At 48.6% G+C, this 16,953-nt stretch overlaps 1 protein-coding gene across 5 annotated transcripts; it reads left to right on the top strand.

The window, feature by feature from the left end:
• The first annotated feature begins 1,013 nt into the window (after nt 1–1,013).
• LOC111842154 (transcriptional activator MN1-like) lies at nt 1,014–16,238 on the top strand. Of its 5 annotated transcripts, none has more exons than XR_011992358.1 (3): nt 1,014–5,517; nt 10,464–11,441; nt 14,969–15,086. XR_011992358.1 is itself a non-coding variant. In XM_023808492.2 (3 exons), the coding sequence occupies exons 1-2, from the start codon at nt 2,340–2,342 to the stop codon at nt 10,514–10,516; spliced, it is 3,231 nt and encodes a 1,076-aa protein (XP_023664260.2). In that variant the 5' UTR covers nt 1,014–2,339; the 3' UTR covers nt 10,517–10,540; nt 14,969–15,106. The 5 variants fall into 5 exon arrangements, 4 of the variants coding, with proteins under 4 accessions (XP_023664260.2, XP_023664258.2, XP_023664261.2 ...); XM_023808492.2 differs by having other exon boundaries at nt 10,464–10,540; nt 14,969–15,106; XM_023808490.2 differs by lacking the exon at nt 10,464–11,441 and adding an exon at nt 13,294–13,441 and having other exon boundaries at nt 14,969–15,042.
• The last annotated feature ends 715 nt before the right edge of the window (nt 16,239–16,953 follow it).

Genomic DNA, 16,953 nt, shown 5'->3' with positions numbered 1-16,953 from the left:
TTTCTTACTAGGTGCGTCGATTTGCAATTAAAAGTGAGCTGTATTTCTTCGTTTCAAATATGTCGTATTAGGTAATAATTTTCAACAAACGATTTTCTAGCATTAGACCTATAAATATTTACGATAAGATGTTTATTTTCTCTTACTGGACATCTGTCCACTGTCGGACAGATGTCTGTAGCCTACAGTAGATGTCAGAAGGGTCTAAATATTTTAACAAGAATTATTGGGGTCAACTCTTCTCTGCAGGAGATGTGAACAGTGGGCTGTTACATAATTTATATTGATTTTGATATGGCCTCGCGTACTTTCATGATTGATTTTTAAAGGGGTGTCAAAGCCTGTGTGTCACCGATGAAACATTTTTTAACACTGATCTTCCGAAAGTTTAAAAAATCGACTATACAGTTGGATATTTTTAGGAAGAGGAAAATGGCACTGAGAAGCATCTTCCATGTGGTGACTGGGTTTAAGTAAAGAATTCCCTCTTTGTGTGTCTTTTTGTAGTTCCCATCTAACTATTTGAACGTTATAACGTTAGATACGGAATACTTAAAATGCAAGACTTTTAGCTGTGTCCTATTGTTTCGTCCCCCATCCCCTCGTGAGCAGATAAAAAGCGAGACAAAAGATTAATTTAAACGGTAAACCGAATTATGTTAATCGATTAATTCATTTGAATATAAATGATCATTCAGTGTGTGTGTGTGTGTGTGTGTGTGTGTGTGTGTGTGTGCGTTATAAACATACACCGGTGCCAACCGTTTAAAATATATAAAACTATGCTCTTTATAACAAACCATACATTTTGCAATTTTAGTTAAATAAGTGATACATCCTCATAATTTTTCTATTAATGAGGACTTTAGATTTAATTCCTGTTCTGCGAATCTCCATCGGAAAAAAATATAGAAAAGGGAGAAAATAGACCAATATGGCAAATTAGAGAGTATCGGAATATGAAGCGCTGGAAAATAAGACGTGCAGAGAAGATCCCAGCTGGGGATCTCTGCGTCTGCGGGCTGACTTAAGAGGTGATCCCGCCCCACGGCGGCTCTATTGGCGACTGCTGCGCTGACGGGCTGCATGGCACAAGCGCTGAACTTGTTGCTGGAGCCGGCACGATGTTCCAGTAAATGCCCCTTTGATGAAAAAGGTACGACACCAAGACTCTGCGGCTGAGGAAAGGACCAAAAGCCCCAAGGACTAAGGAGAGACCAGGAGGGGGGCGGGGAAGGGATGGGATTCGGCTCTCAAATGCCCAGGACCGAAAAAACACGGCTTCCTACACGCGTTGTGGAGGTGGAGTATGGATAAAATGGGATTTTTAGTACTCAGCGCAGTGTCCAGGCGCAAAGACGCGCAGGATTAGTCGCTTTAATGGCCTCGCTTTTTACGTTAATGCGCGGACTCTCGCTTTGCCTTCCAGAGGATCCCATGAATAAAAACAAGTACGTTTAACCGCCATTGTATTTCTTAAAAAATATCAAACTATCCAAGGACTGTTTCCTGCAAGGACGTTTATTTCCTGATTTACAAGCGTTATGATTGTCCGTTCACCCCATTGAAATTACTTGGGATGTTTTTTTTTAATTATTATTATTATTATTATTGCGTGGAGATGGGATTCGTAAACGAGACGCGGGATCGCTCGTCCCGGGGCAGCTGACAGTAGCCTGGGGCAGCTTTGAGGGGAAATAAGTTACTAAACCGTCACAAAAAAGCTTTCGTTCCTGCGGCGTCTTCAGTCCTACCTGTTCCTTCAGTTCGGAAGGTGATTTCTTCGACTTGGGTATTTAATTAAGAAACGCTTGCTGCCATTCGCAAGAACTGGAGTCTGTTGGGACACACTTACATGAATGACAATTATAACCTATAAAATGCTATAATAAAGGGCGCAGAGCCGTTCTATTTGGATAGACAAGTATTTTGATGTACAGTATTGCTGGTGGAAATAATATGATTTTACCGTCGATCTGCTTAAAAGAGTAAAGAGTTGCAAAGGCAACTGGAAAACATCTCCCTGTTTTTTATGCGACGCTGGAGGAAAGGTGCAATGTTTTACACCGTAACGTTTGCTTTTCTGCAAAACGATAAATAAGGACTAGTTTTAACTTTTAATGTTTTTTAAGCTGTGTTCTCGCACCTGCTGATTTATCCCCGAATATTTTGAAATTCGTAACGCTTGGTTTTTTTCGTGGATTTTTTCAATATAAGAAACCCCTCCACTTTTTTTTTCATTTAACGGATAAAAAGAGACTTATTAGAAAAGCAGATTGCCAGAAGCAGCTCTCAGCACTCGCGAGTTGGCTGTCATGCTGGATTGATTGCGGCGAAGTATGTTTGGGCTGGAACAATTTGGGTCTCAGATTCACAGCAGAAAGTCTGGCCAAAGGGAGGGAGACTCCATCCAGCAGAGCCCGAATATGAACCCCCACTACAAGAATCCGGCTTTCCACAGTGGAGGGGCGCCGGTGGCCTCAGCCCAAGGTATGGCTCCCCTAAGTGAGTCGGGCGCGCCGTTTGGCTTCCCCCCGCAGGGCCACCCGGACCTGCACCCGCTGGGTCTGCAGCACCATCAGCAGATGCCCCAGATGCACACGTACTTCAGTGAGCCGGTGAGCCAGGGGCCACACCACCCTCACTTCGGAGCGAGATTGGGGGCCCCCGGGGCCACTGCTTCCTGTATCCACGGTGGGAGGCTGCCCGCCTTCCATCAGGGCTTCTCCGACATCTGTGAGCCGCTTCCCCTGGGCCCGGTGGGGGAGGGCTTCAGCCAGCCTCCCCAGCGTTCAGGGGCTTTGCCTGACTTCCAATCCCAAGCCCCCCCTGACAGGAGCCATGTGGTGCCTGCTCCATGCCTTCCCTTGGACCAGTCACCTAACCGCGCTGCCTCTTTCCACGGTCTGCCCACTTCGACGTCGTCCTCTTCCTCCTCTGAACCGCCCTGCCAGGACGCCCGTCGGCTGCCACCCTCAGGCAGGTTACCCAGGGAGTATGGTTACCCAGGAGACGCACCCTCAGGGCCCTTCGGTGTTCCTGTGTTCTCCCCACCTGCCTCAGATGCCCACATCCCCCCGTACAGCATGGGGGGTCCCGTGATAGGTGACGGGAGTTCCCACTGTAATCCCGGCATCCCCAGGGCAGGCATCCCCAAGACACAACATCCTCCCCCTGCCGGTTTCTACGACAGATTCGGGATGGGGAGGAAGGTGCATCCAGGGGTTGGTCCCGGAGGCAGGCATCCCTCTATGCAGCACCCCCAGGCAGGTGCAGTTGGCAGGCAAGGCCCCTGCTCCTCAGGCCTGCTCCAGTCTCCAAGCTCCAGCCACCCAGGAATGCAGGACGGTGGGCTGATGCTGTCCGACCAGCAAGGCCAGTTTGAATACCCCACAGGCAGACTGGATGGCAATGGAGTTCATCCCTATGGGGATCCCATGTTTAATATGCAGCCGCTGCCTCCACCCAGTCAAAGACTGCAGCACTTTGACTCTTCTTATGAACACGCTGCCAAGAGGCCCCGCTTTGATATCCCTAGCAGGGATGGCTGTGGCAACTGGGGCAGCAGCCTGCACTCCCCACAAGGGGGCAATAGTCACATCTCCCCCTCCGCTTATCCAGGCCTCCCTGGGGACTTCCCTCATCCCTCCACGGACGGCTTTCCCCTGGCCCCCCCCATACAGCACGGCAGCCCCCAGCAGCAGCGACAAAACGCGGCCATGATGATCAAACAGATGGCATCTAGGACCCAGCACCACAGGAATAGGCCGGCTGGGCCACAGCACCTGGATCGCCACGGCAACCTGCCTCCTAGCAACATAGCGCTTGGGAGCCAAGTTGGAGACTATGAGGGGCCAAATTTTGAGAGGGCCAACGTGGATGGGCAGGCCACCCTGCCACCCCAGGAGAATCCCTGGTACCCCAGCGTGCATCCTAGGGGGGACATTCCACCTTGCAGACTGGGTGGTACTCCGAGGCTCCCCATGCCGATGGGGCTGCAGCACGGCAGTGGAGACGCACTGTACCGCCCAGGCCCCAGCCGGATGAGCATGCAGGACCAGATGAGGCTGCCCCATAACAGCCACTCCCACTGCCAGTCCCTCATGTCCCCCGGCATCCAGTCACAGTTCGGGAACAGCATAGGCGGTCACCAGCAGATGAGGTCTCCTGGATCTGCGCCCAGCCTCCCGAATAGGCCTGATTTCACGGGAGCCCCCGCGGGGCCTCAACTCGGCTTCCCTTTTGGGGGGGTCCAACGACAGGCAGGGACTCCGCAAAACAACGCCCTGTCGGGGAGTTTCCGTGGGCAGCCCGAGTTTCCAAACGGGCAGCGCTTGTCCTCAGGAAATCTGGGCACGCTGTCCCTGGACATCCTAGGCAAGTCGAGCGGGAAGGAGGGGTCGTTCGGTCAGAGCTGCCTGGCGGCGCTCTCCACTGCCTGCCAGAACATGATCGCCAGCCTGGGGGCCCCCAACCTCAATGTGACGTTCAACAAGAAGGGCCCGAGTGAGCCCCGACACAAACCAAGCCTCACAGATCAGGACCCTGGCGGCGGTGTAGGGGGTGTGGTCAGCGACCGTTTCCAGGGCGACACCAGTCAGGGCAGTCGGTCGCCAGGCAGCAGTCAGCTTCTGAGTCAGGGCGAGGCAATCCAGATTGGGCCGGGGGAAGTGAATGCCCCCTCCCCAAACTTCAATGTGGATGCCCCCCCAGGGGGCGAGGGGAGGGGACACCCTGGGTGTGGGAGAGGGAGGTGGAGCAGGAAGGAGGAGGGTGGATGCATGAGCCCGGGGGACTTCTTTAGCTCTGAAGGTGGCACCCCCACTGTTACCCCCTCTGCTAGTGGGGGGGAGAGGGGCTCAGATAAACTCCAGGAGGAGCCTCTGACATCCTGGGGCAAGGGGGACAACCTGCTCCTGGGGGACCAGCCCGACCTCATGTCCTCCCTGGACAGCGGCATCCAGAGCGTCCCCAGGTCCGACGGCAGCTCTCCGCAGGGCGAATACCCCGATGACACAAGCGGAGGCTTCGTGGCCACCAGCTACGGCAATGAGGATGAGGTTTCCTCAAGTTCGGACACCTGCAAGCCCGCATGCAGCCCGCTGGTGAGCGGCTCCCCCAGGCCCCTGAGGATGATGGGAGGGCAGCACCCGCCGAGCATGGCACCGGCCGGCTACACGCTGGGCACCCCCGGCACCACCCACGACGAGCTCCATCCCCTGGAGATCCTGCAGGCCCAAATCCAGCTGCAGAGGCAGCAGTTCAACATCTCGGACGATCGTACCACGGGGGCGAAAGGCGGCGGGCGGATCGACGGCGACGCAGAGCCACCGCGGCACCGCGGCCCCGGTGGCGGGAAAGCCACAGCCGACGCCATCGACCTGGACTCCCTTATGGCAGAGCAGCACGCTGCCTGGTTTGTGCCCGGCGACAAAGCCACAGGGGGCAGTGTGGAGGATGACAACAGCACCACGGCATCCTGGGAAAAGGCGGGATCTCACGGCAACCACAGAGAAGGTAAAATGGGTCTGCAGGGCTTTCAGGAAGCACGCGGGCTGGCCGGGTGTAGGCCCTGAGCTTTCCCTGGGTGTTTTTACAGCTGGGTGGGGGAGTGTCTTCGTTTTACTCATCAAAAACCAGCTTCGAACACAAGTGAAAAGACATGGTGTAAACGTGTGACAGATTTTATTCTGCTGGGCAATTATTGTACATTTTTTAAAAAATGTAAACAGCTTTTCATTTTAAGCTTCATTTTGAAGTTCAGGCTTTTTATTTGTAATAAAAACAAACTAAAATTCTGCCAAGTTCATTGACATCCTGGGTGAAATCATGTACCTTTTCCTTTTTAAAAATACAAAAAATTTGAAATTTTCCTCGTCTTTCATAAAACATTTATTATTTATTTACATATGTATGTGTTTAATTTCAAAGCAAATCAGGTTCACTTTCCGAATTTTTTAAAAATTATTATTATTGCTTATTTTTTTGCATAAAACGTTTTCAAAGTGTGTTATACTGGAAAAAGATTGTGTTATAAGGAAATTAAAATACGACGCACTGTCCTTGAACTAAAATAGTTGAAACCCCTCAAATCCTTATAAAAAAAAATCCTTTAACAATATTGAAGATTTGCACGATCCCGCGGTCTGCACAGGGACGCGTCTCTGCTGCTTCCTTCGCTCCCATCCTCTCTGGTTTCTGTCGTCGATATTAATGACACCTCAGCGCGGCTCCTTTACACCGTACTGCAAACCTGCGGCCCTTACCGTTAATGGAATGAGCAGATTAATCTAGTGCACAGCGCAATTAACAAGGGAAGTAAAAACGTAATTTCAGTTTCACGTAAAACTTTCGAAAAAGACTAAAACAGCGTGACCTTTCCATACTGATGTTATACGAAAATGTACATATTTGGAAATTTGGTATACATTAAACTGAAAATATGAAGCAATTCGTGTCTAAGATATTTTAAAGACATGGAAATAGCGATGCACATTAAATTACACAGTAAACCATCTGTGTGTAATTGGATTACCGCGCCGCAGAGAACAACGGCCGTGGGGGGGGGGGGGTTGCACTAAGTCGTTTTGTATGTCGTCTGCCGGGTTGTGCAGAAGTCCCTAACAAAGTAATGCTTCAATTCATTCTAAATGTCTAGTTTTATCCGACTCAATGAAACTGGTTTAGGGATTTTTTTGCACAATTACGCCGGTGCTTAGGTTGATTACTTACTATTTATGAACCAAGCTAATCATAAGCGGCCTGGCAAGCTTTTCCTCCCCTCCGCTAGATAAAACCGTCAGGTAGTTGGCTGGTCGGCCGACCGTTCAGCGGGTGCGCAGGTCGTTAATTTGTTTTTTAATGTGGGGGGATACGTGGACAAAGGCCGGGCTTCTTTCTCCTCGGTGCCTTAACCACGGGTCCAGCCGAGTTGCACCGGCTTTAGACGGGCAGCCCGCCGGTACCTGCCCCTGACATCCCCAGTTCCTCTGTATTTTCCAACCGACGAGCAGCAAATATAAAGTACATTCTCATTAAATAATCTTCTCGTATGGGTATCTCTTATCTATAATTAACTATCTTCCCCACGGTTTATACGCACAGTAGCCTATTTAAAACGTGTGTCCTCGGCTGTACGGTTCCTACAAGGGGGTGCACTCATGGAAAGAAAATACAAGGAAATTATCAAAAATCATTAGAAATTGTACGCTATTGTACTAATTGTAGGCTATCCGTAACACGGTAAATTGCTCTATTTTTACGGTCCTGTGCATGACCGAGGCGCCGCAATACTGTTCTTCTCCCAAAACTTTCAGGCAACTCTAATGCATGATAATATTCTATATATAGTATCATTGTATATTAACTTTTTCCTAAGATGGATATTAACAATATTTGAAGAAATGTCTGCGAGTATATGCCTTTATCCGAACGATATAGAAATATTTAATATGACTGATGATGTTTTGCAATGTATAAACTTACTAATTTAACTGCTGAAATCCACTCAAATGCCGCAAAGTTTATCACAGCAGCGATTGCTCGTGTTATCGGCTATTTGTGATTCATTTTGGTAAACAACTAATAAAAATAACAGAAAATAATTAAACTGACAGGGCTATGGAAAATGGATCAGTTTTTCTTAAACAAATACACGGACACGGCATGAAATCCATGTGAGTATTTATCTATAAAAACAATAAACCGAATGTGACTATTAAAAGGTCAGCTAAGGTTCTGTGGATTTTTTTTTTTCAAACCACAAACTAATTTTAAAAAGCTGGTTCCTATATCAAACCAAGCATCCGATTTTGTAAAGGTCAGGATATTAATTTTAAATAAATTTACGCCAGGTTGTTTAGAAATTCCTTGCCCATTTAATGTATAATATCTGTAATGGGCTAATGTAATAACGGTTTCATAATGCGCATTTCGTGGTCTGGTGACTACACTTGTGCCATTGCCTGATAATCGGTAATCGTTGGCATCGGCTCGGTGTCGCGATGTCGCTCCCGTTCCGCTCGCCCGTCTCCAGCCCCCTGCGCCCATGCCGTCCGTGCGCCTGCGTGCTTCGCCGAAGGTTTTTCATGAGGAGCGGCGGTCCTGACGGAGGGGAGAGCTGTGTGTGTTTGTGTAAAAGAATATCCTCAGGAGTGTTAAGTCCAAACACGCACACAGTTTACTTTACCCTGTAGCAGCTAGCCCTGGGTTTGTGGAGGTTAGAGGGACTGTCACTGCCAGGTTGACTCATTTAACATTTACAGTTATAAATCGTTGGTGAGAGCAGATCAGGTGTGTGTGTGTGTGTGTGTGTGTGTGTGTGTGTGTGAGAGAGAGAGAGAGAGAGAGAGAGAGATTCAACTAAAAGCCAGCAGCAAAGTAGACCATAGGATGGACTAGAAATAGCTGTTAATTGTAATCTGCTGTAATTACAAGCAGTTGCCATTTTGGACACAGAATGACAATTTACTAATTGGATACGAAGACAGCACCAAATATGGTGGCACAGGGTCAGGATGCTCCCAAGCTAAGGTGAGAGGAAACTTAATTCCCTTCAGACTTGATGGTTTTCTTACATCTTTCTAAAAAGGTATCCCCCCCCCGGCCCCTGTTGTTGAGGTGCACATGGCCATAGATGCATCACGTTGCAGGAAGCCATCAGAAAGCTGAAGCAACGGGTGGGACAGTGGTCAAGGCACCGGGCAGATCTGCAGTGATGAAGGTTACTGGATTTAGAAGCTGCAGGATGGATCTTGTGTTGACCGTCTGCCATAGTAATAACCTTTAAAAAATTAGCATCATAGGACTATTTGCTATGGAGCTAAGTCACTTTGTGAGAAGCAAATGAGTGTAAATACTGCTGTGCTGATTATCATCTGAGTCCTGAATCTGCTGTCAGTTTGCGCTGGTCCTCAGCACCCGGCTGGTGCCGTTATGTTACTCAGGGAGTCGGTGTGGCTGATGAGTCATTTGGGATTTTTTCGTTTTTCGGTTCAATGGATCCTGATTGACATTTGTGGGAATGAAAAAACAGCCTGAGGTAGCCAACCACCCCCCCCACACACACATATACACCTCCCACCAAAAACACCACGCCGTGTCTTGTCTTGATAAGTATTTCCGTCTAAATGCAGGGATTATCAGTGGTAACATGGTGCCGGCAGGAATACTCACATGTGCTACAGGAAGTTTGCTGTACGCATCAGAGCCGTGTGTGTGTGTGTGTGTGTGTGTGTGTGTGTATTGGGTTTATATTACATTGTAGGGACCAAATGTTCCCCACAATGTAATAAAAACCTGTATTTTTAATGTTGTCGGCGCCATTTTTCGGGTCACCACAAAGATCTGTGAATGCAATCAAAAAAGTAAAAATGCCAAAAGTCTCGTATTTTGTTTGGTTACCGATAGTTAAGGTTAGGGCTAGGTAGGGGTTAAGGTCGTCATGTTGGGATTAGAGTTTTCCCTATAGAAATGAATGGAGAGTCCCCACAAAGATATAATTACAAACCTATGTGTATGTGTGTGTGTGTGTATGTATGTGTGTGTGTGTGTGTATATGTGTGTGTGTGTGTGTGTATGTATGTGTGTGTGTGTGTGTGATGAGTGTGGTTCCTGTTGCTGGCATTTTTTTGTTTTGTATAAACTTTGTCATGTATGTGACTTGGTGTGTGTTAATTTTCTGTTGCAGTTTACCACCTGGAAAGGGGACTAAAAGCGAGGAAATTAGGAGAAGCTGCGTTTAGTCAAATGAGTGTCCCCTGAGGTCCCCCCCTACATTACAGTCACGGGGGGGGGGGGGGGGGGGTCTCTGTCCGGGCATCACATTTCAGACGTTAGCTGTCAGCTTGAGAGATCTTCAGGGAGCTGGGGGATCTTTTCTGTCGTGTGCGTGTGTCTGTGTGTGTGTTTGTGTGTGTGTGTGTGTGTGTGTGTGTGTACATGTACGCACGTGTGTGTGTGTCTGTGTTTCTGTATGTGTCTGTATCTCTTTGTTTGTATGTGTTTTTTGTGTGTGTGTGTGTCTGTGTTTGTGTGTTTGTTTGTGTGTTTGTCTGTGTGTGTGTGTGTGTGGGGGTCAGATATACATTACATCATGGTGACCAAATGTCCCTAAATGTGATAAAAAAAAAAAACCTGTTATTTTCCCCACAAGGGGAAACTCAATTTTATAAAAATCTGTGACTGCATTCAAAAAACTAAAAATGCCAAAAGTCTTGTATTTAGTTTGGTTACTTATGGTTAATGTTAGGGCTGGGTAGGGGTTAAGATTGTATTTGCTGGCGTTAGGGTTTCGCCCATATAAATGAATGGAGAGTCCCCACAAAGATATGAGTACATGAGTGTGTGCGTGCGTGCGTGTTCGTGTGTGTGTGTTTTGTGCCGGCTTGTGCTTGCTGACATTTCTTTGTTTAAAAAAAAAAAAAATCAGTATAGTATCCGGTGTTTTGTTTGTTTTTCTTAAGCCTCCTGTCGCCCCAGTACCCGTTTGAAGGCTGTAAAGGGGATCCCTGTCTGAACATGTGTCTAATTTTGCCTCAAGGTAATGTCACTCTCACTAAAGATGGGTGCTGGTGGGTTTAGACCAGGGGTGGGCAATCTTATCCGCAAAGGGCCGGTGTGTATGCGGGTTTTCGCTGCAACTCCCTAATTAGACTACTACTTAGAGGACTGATTGGCTGAAGAGTCCTCACACCTGGGTTTGAACAGCTGACCTACAGCTTATCCCAAAAACCTGCACACACACCGGCCCTTTGCAGATAAGATTGCCCACCCCTGGTTTAGATGGTCGAGTTCTGTCATGTCGTGCTTCTTCAGGGGTCTGGTTTTTGTATGGGGTTAGTGTTGTGGGGTCATGCTGTATTACCTCTTCACTTGACCATTTGTGTGATGGATTTATTTGCATATGTGTTTGTTTTTGGGGCAATCATGCAGATTTTCTATATTATTGAGCTGTTAATTTCTGGAAAAAACATCCACAGCCAGTGACGCCCGGTTTGGGACTGGGGGCCGGCTGCGCTCAGTATTTCGCTGGTAGCTGGTGTTGTTTCAGCTGAAGGATTCCTCATGTCCTGTTTAGTCTTTCTGGAGCCGTTTTTCCTGGCAGAATGAGAGAAATACATATAAAGATTCAGTTTTGTAGACCGCCACTAACTGTAACATTTTCTTCCAGCCCTCTTTCTCAAAAAATGACTTTCTGTCCACCTCATTCTCTTTTCTCTCAAACTTTCTGCATATATGTGTGTGTGTGTGTGTGTGCGCTTGTGTATAGTGGCGACATTTAAAATATTTTATTCCGGTATATTTCAGAACATTGGAGTAGTTCCACAGGCAATAAGGCCAGCAGAGAGTTAGCGCCAATAGCTGTCCCGCGGCTGGAGGGACCCGGCCCACGTCTCGAGCCTGAAGCCCCAGACCAACTTCTCCGGTCCTGCAGCTTTCAGGTTTCGAAGTTTAGCCTAACGAGCGGGTGATCTGGCAGCTGAGTCAAAATCAGAGGCCTAGTTTGTCCTATTTCAGCTCTCCTCTGTCAACCCCCCAGGCTACCTGCTTTCAGAGGATGCTGCGTTCACCTGGATGGTGGTGAGGTGTGTGGACTGCAAAGAGATAAACTCTAAGCGGACAGTTTCCTAGGGGCATAGAGACATGCATGTCTGGCAGTGAGAAAGGTTGCGTCATTGTAAAGCAGGGAGAAGATCACTATTGTATTACATTTAATTAGGTGTCTGTGTGTCTGTTTACTGCTAGGTCGGGTGTTTTCATTATTGGTGCTATTCAGTTTGATTCAGTCAACTGCCCATCAGCACCAGACATTGTCCGCCACGTCCCGGCCAGTCTTGCTGGGGCCGTAACCACATGCGGTACTCCATCATCCAGGAGTCTGCTCATCAGCCAGAGAGCTGTCTGACTTCTGCTGTCAAATCAAAACTCACATGGTGCAATAATCCAGGTCTTGTATAGGTTTCCCAGCATTACCTGGTTGCAAAGAGGTGCATTGCAAATAAACTCAGAGAACACTTTGCAGCACAACAAAGAGTTAAGCCCAGTGTTGGCTAACCACCAGGATGTTTTTCAGTATGGGTACTTGACCGTTCTTGTATTCTCACGTACCTGTTTGACATCATCTTTCATTGGGGAAATATAGTTCCAGTTCTGGAGAACAGTAGTACAGAGGAGGGTAAAAACCCCTGCACCTCATTCTTGTCCAGCCCCAAATATCAAGGATGCATCGGTCACGTCCTCACCAACAAGAACAATCCCATGATTCATTGTGTCCCAAGTTCATTCTTGGGAAGCAAGTTGGCAAGAACGCTCTTGCCCAGAACACAAACACGTTCCTCGCGTTCTTGGTTTTGATATACACCCCCAGTGTTGGCACATTGTTGGTATGGCCAACTAAACACTTTCCCTTAGTTGATCATTTATAAAGAGCATGTGCGTTTTGCTTACACAGTAAGGAGAGCACACTTATGTTTTAATTCAGTTCAGTTAATTTTTTTATAGCGCCTTTCACAACAGAGTTGCCCCAAGGCACTTTACATGGCTGTGATACATTCCCATGTTATTTGTACACAATAATTCAAAAACAGGAATATGAATTTATCAGGAGTCTCGCTTTTCTGTGACAGTGTTGTTTTGTGCAGCTTCAGGAGGTCTCCGGTTTTCTCTCCTACATGATCTCTTTCACAGCAGTGGTCCATCGCTAGACCAGCATGCCTGTGCCTATGCGCACCAAGATGTGGTCTCCTTTTAAAGCTGAAGATTGAAGTGTTCCTTTTGCTCAAATGGACCAGACAGGCATTTCCAGAGCGGAGCCTTCTGGGATTAAGCATTTTATACAAATGTGTCTGAAGGGAAACTTTATAAAAATTGCACAAGATGGAGACAGATTTCAGGTATAAATTACACTAAGTGCCTGTGCAGAGTGTTTTTTTGTTCTTTTTTCTTGAGCAAGGTTGTGTGTGAAAGTCTTGCTTGCTGTAGATGGGGGAGGGGTTGGCACTGAGCTTTGTGTACCAGTAGAATCGAAGGGAGAGTGGGGGGGTTGGCTGGGTTAGCGGTGACCAGCTAGTGTGGCCTGTGGGGGGGTATAAGGGGTTGGGGGTGATTGACAGAAGTAGCAAGTGGTGTGAAGCAGAGATTCCCCAGCACACACGCCCCCCGTCAGAGACAGTCCCCGCCCCCAGTCATCCCCCCCCCCCCCCGCCACAGTACGACCCTGGGGGACTCTGAGAGGTGGGGGAGGACCCTAGCTCCTTGACATTTTTGCCAGACCCTCCTGCTTTTCCATTCCAGGGGTCACCCCCCCCTGCTGGATTGGCTGGAATGCTTCAACTCTGGTTGGGGGTAGAGGGAGAGAAAAAAATTCAGATGTGGAGGGAAACGCCAATCCCTGCCCCCCACGAAGGAGCCGAATCTGTCATGGAGACGGAGGTCATCAAGGGTGAAATTGCATCTCTCCGTGTCTCGCACGGCCCTCATCCCTCAATCCCCCCGCCCCACCCCCAAGTCTCCACCCCCTCTGTGAGTGATGAGTCTGGGGCGGCCATGTCCCTGTCAGGTCCTCCGCTGTGTGGGGGTGCTGTGCTCTACCTCCAGGCTCCACGTGACCCAAAGCTGGCGGAGGAGTGTTTTGTCCCCGCGATGCTGTGACGAGGCCCCCCCGGCTTGTACCTGTGGCTGCTCGGCCTTCCTGAACTGCGCTGCTCCCTCCATCTTGGGCCTTTTTGGTTCCCACACTTCCTGACCACGTTGGAGGGCTGTGAGAGGCACAGCGGCTCTTCCTCTCTCTGCTCTGGGTTAAGACATCTTTCTCATGTAACACTTTGCCTTGAGCAGACGCCAGCATGGTGGGTGTGTTTAATTTAAACTGAATCCACCTCCATCACCTTCACTTGATAACGAAGTTGCTGTCGTGGCCCTCAGGAGGCATGAGGGCTTCTCCAGCCTTATATGAGGGTTTTTCCTGCCTCATATGAGGGCTTCTCCTGCCTTGTGTGAGGGCTTCTCCTGCCTTGTGTGAGGGTTTTTCCTGCCTTATATGAGGGTTTTTCCTGCCTCATATGAGGGTTTCTCCTGCCTTATATGAGGGTTTCTCCTGCCTTATATGAGGGTTTTTCCTGCCTCATGTGAGGGCTTCTCCTGCCTTGTGTGAGGGCTTCTCCTGTCTTATATGAGGGTTTCTCCTGCCTCGTGAGGGTTTCTCCTGCCTCATGTGAGGGCTTCTCCTGCCTCATGTGAGGGCTTCTCCTGCCTCATATGAGGGTTTCTCCTGCCTCATATGAGGGCTTCTCCTGCCTTATATGAGGGTTTCTCCTGCCTCATGTGAGGGTTTCTCCTGCCTCATGTGAGGGCTTCTCCTGCCTTATATGAGGGCTTCTCCTGCCTCGTGTGAGGGCTTCTCCTGCCTCGTGTGAGGGTTTCTCCTGCCTCGTGTGAGGGCTTCTCCTGCCTCGTGTGAGGGTGTCTCCTGCCTCGTGTGAGGGCTTCTCCTGCCTTATATGAGGGCTTCTCCTGCCTCGTGTGAGGGCTTCTGCTGCCTTATATGAGGGTTTCTCCTGCCTCGTGTGAGGGCTTCTGCTGCCTTATATGAGGGTTTCTCCTGCCTCGTGTGAGGGCATTGCCGCTGCTGTGATGCTTGGAGCTATGTATGAGTGGGTGATGGATTGAGTGCATCCTTGACCATTAACACACTAACATTTAAGGTGTTCTAACCTCATCCTCTCACACACACCCCCCACTCCAAATTTTTTTTTAATCTATTCCACCACTTACTCCCCTAATTGTACTAGTTTACTAGATTACCATTTCCTTGAGTATTTGTTTAAGGTGTGCAGGTGAGGGGAGAGAACTGAAATGTGGGCTGGGTGGGCGGGGGGCCTGTGGAGTTGTTTCAAGGGGGTCGCTGCCTCTGTGCTCCCCCATTCGCTGCGTTCATCATGCCCCCCCCACCTCCCTGTGTCCCCCTCAGGCACTGACCCCAGCGCAGGTGGAGGTGGAACCTGCCTGGCAGTCCATTGCACGGATGAGCTGGCGGAGGGAGCCCGCGGGGGGGCTTGGCACTCGCTGCACTCGGACATCTCCGGCCGCTTCGGCACCTACGTGGCAGCCCTCACCTGATCCCCCACCCCCGCTGATGTGATGGCACAACTCACTGAGGGGGTGCACCTGGACAATTCAGACTGTGCTTATTTTTAGGGGAAAGCAAGGGTTTGAAAAGGATAGATAGTCGAATTAAGTGGTAGCAGCCGCTCAGTTTTCTTTATTGCGTCTCCCTTGTTATTTATATTCTTCTAATAACATAGTCACTATTTATTTGTTACTTTTTCTTCTGCACTAGAAGCCAATCACTTTTTCCCCTTCGAGGCTCCCTGTGTCATTCATGTTAATTTCTTGTGGGGGGAGGGGACTGTGTTTTATAATACTCTCCCTGTTTTCATCATCAGACCCAAGCCCCTGTTTCACAGGTTTTTGTGTGGCTCCCCGTAATCAATGTCGGCACACTTTATCCCCCTCCCTGGAATCCAGTGTGAAAGTACCTGCCCTGGGCTGGCCCCCACTGGGAAGTAGGACCCCTAGGTCCCACAAGGTAAATTCAGCCTCCATTGGAGCCCCTCTGGCCTGTAGCAGTGTGGTTTTGGTCACACCGCCTCACTGGCGGGGCCGACCGCTCCTCAGAGCCCCCAGACCTTCCTCGAACCGTCTCCCTGCTATATTTTTTTATGCACATCTGCCATTTATTTAGACCTACACACCATGTCTGAAACATGAGAACGGGAGCCCCCCCCCCCCACCCCGATATTCAGAAATGGCTTTTCTGCTGGTATGCCATGCCGTTGACGTGAACTAAAGGAGCGGTCTGTGTATGGACCCCCTGGACCTTTTGTAGGGGCCCTGGATGGGATGTTATTGTGGCCCAGCACCCCCAACCCCCCACATGAAGGGGGTCTCCAGACGACGCCAACCCTCCAGACGCCCCCGTGATTTCCCTTCCACCCGACCATTTGTATTAAAATACACAACGTTACTGGTGTTGCACATGTGAAATATGAAGATGGTTTGCTGTGTGTTATGCCATCTCTTTGAACAAATCTGCTTCAAAATGACCTCAAACAATAGGAGAGGACAGTGGCTGCTACGTTTTTTTTTTATTTTTAAAAGAATGTAAGCACAGTCCTCTGTAAATATCTGTACATGTTCTACGAGTGACTAAATAACAATAAATATGATGGTAACAGTAACTTGTGGGAGTATATTTGTGTAAAGCTGTCATGCACTGTTCCTTATGCACCTTGAGTTATGCATTTCCGTAATTCTTTAGGACTGATGAGCACTTTACCAAAGAAAATAGAGTGAAACTGGATTAAAGCATATCTGGGTAATAAAAGCATGTTTTGGATGACTTATCTATGGAAGAACTTGGGTGCCCTTAAATTTCCTGTGAATTTGTGGTGTTCTTTGATGCTTCACATCAAGACCTATTGCTGATTAAGCATCTCACCCCTACCCAGCAGGTCCTGTGCCTCGCGGCATGTAGATAATGTCATCATGTTAAATTTTACAACCTTCCACCATCTTTGCCATGGGTGGTTAAGTACAGTGCACACAAGCAGATGATTCTGGCTGAAATCCACCTTGTTTGGGGGTTTTAAACCTGCCTTCACAATTCTGGCCCTTTAAGACCTTGATTGTCTAGCTCCAAGAATTCTCCTTTTACAATGAAACCCCACTCAGACACCTTAAAGACAGAGGTTCATTAAGTCTCTTATTGAATGTTAGCCTTTGAGGCTGGGCTGACAGCTCATCTCATCTCATCTGGCCTCTCTCATTCCATCTTTGCCTTTGTCCTTATACTGTATGACTCTTCCTTACTGTCAATCTGCATAGGTTGCAAACCGTAATCAATACCTCTATCTCCACCAGCCCTGGGGAGCAAAAATCAATGAGGTAGCGGGG

The sequence above is a fragment of the Paramormyrops kingsleyae genome, chromosome 7 (assembly GCF_048594095.1).
Source record: "Paramormyrops kingsleyae isolate MSU_618 chromosome 7, PKINGS_0.4, whole genome shotgun sequence".
NCBI classification, from domain to species: domain Eukaryota; kingdom Metazoa; phylum Chordata; class Actinopteri; order Osteoglossiformes; family Mormyridae; genus Paramormyrops; species Paramormyrops kingsleyae.
Note: the sequence above shows the minus strand (reverse complement) of the source record. Positions and strands in the feature narration are given on the sequence as shown.

What these genes read in the sequence shown, in the direction of transcription:
- LOC111842154 (XM_023808490.2), top strand. Translation starts at nt 2,340, where the DNA reads ATGTTTGGGCTGGAACAATTTGGGTCTCAGATTCACAGCAGAAAGTCT. An exon ending in TCACGGCAACCACAGAGAAG is followed by an intron (nt 5,518 to 13,293) that starts GTAAAATGGGTC and finishes TTTCCATTCCAG; the next exon opens with GGGTCACCCCCCCCTGCTGG.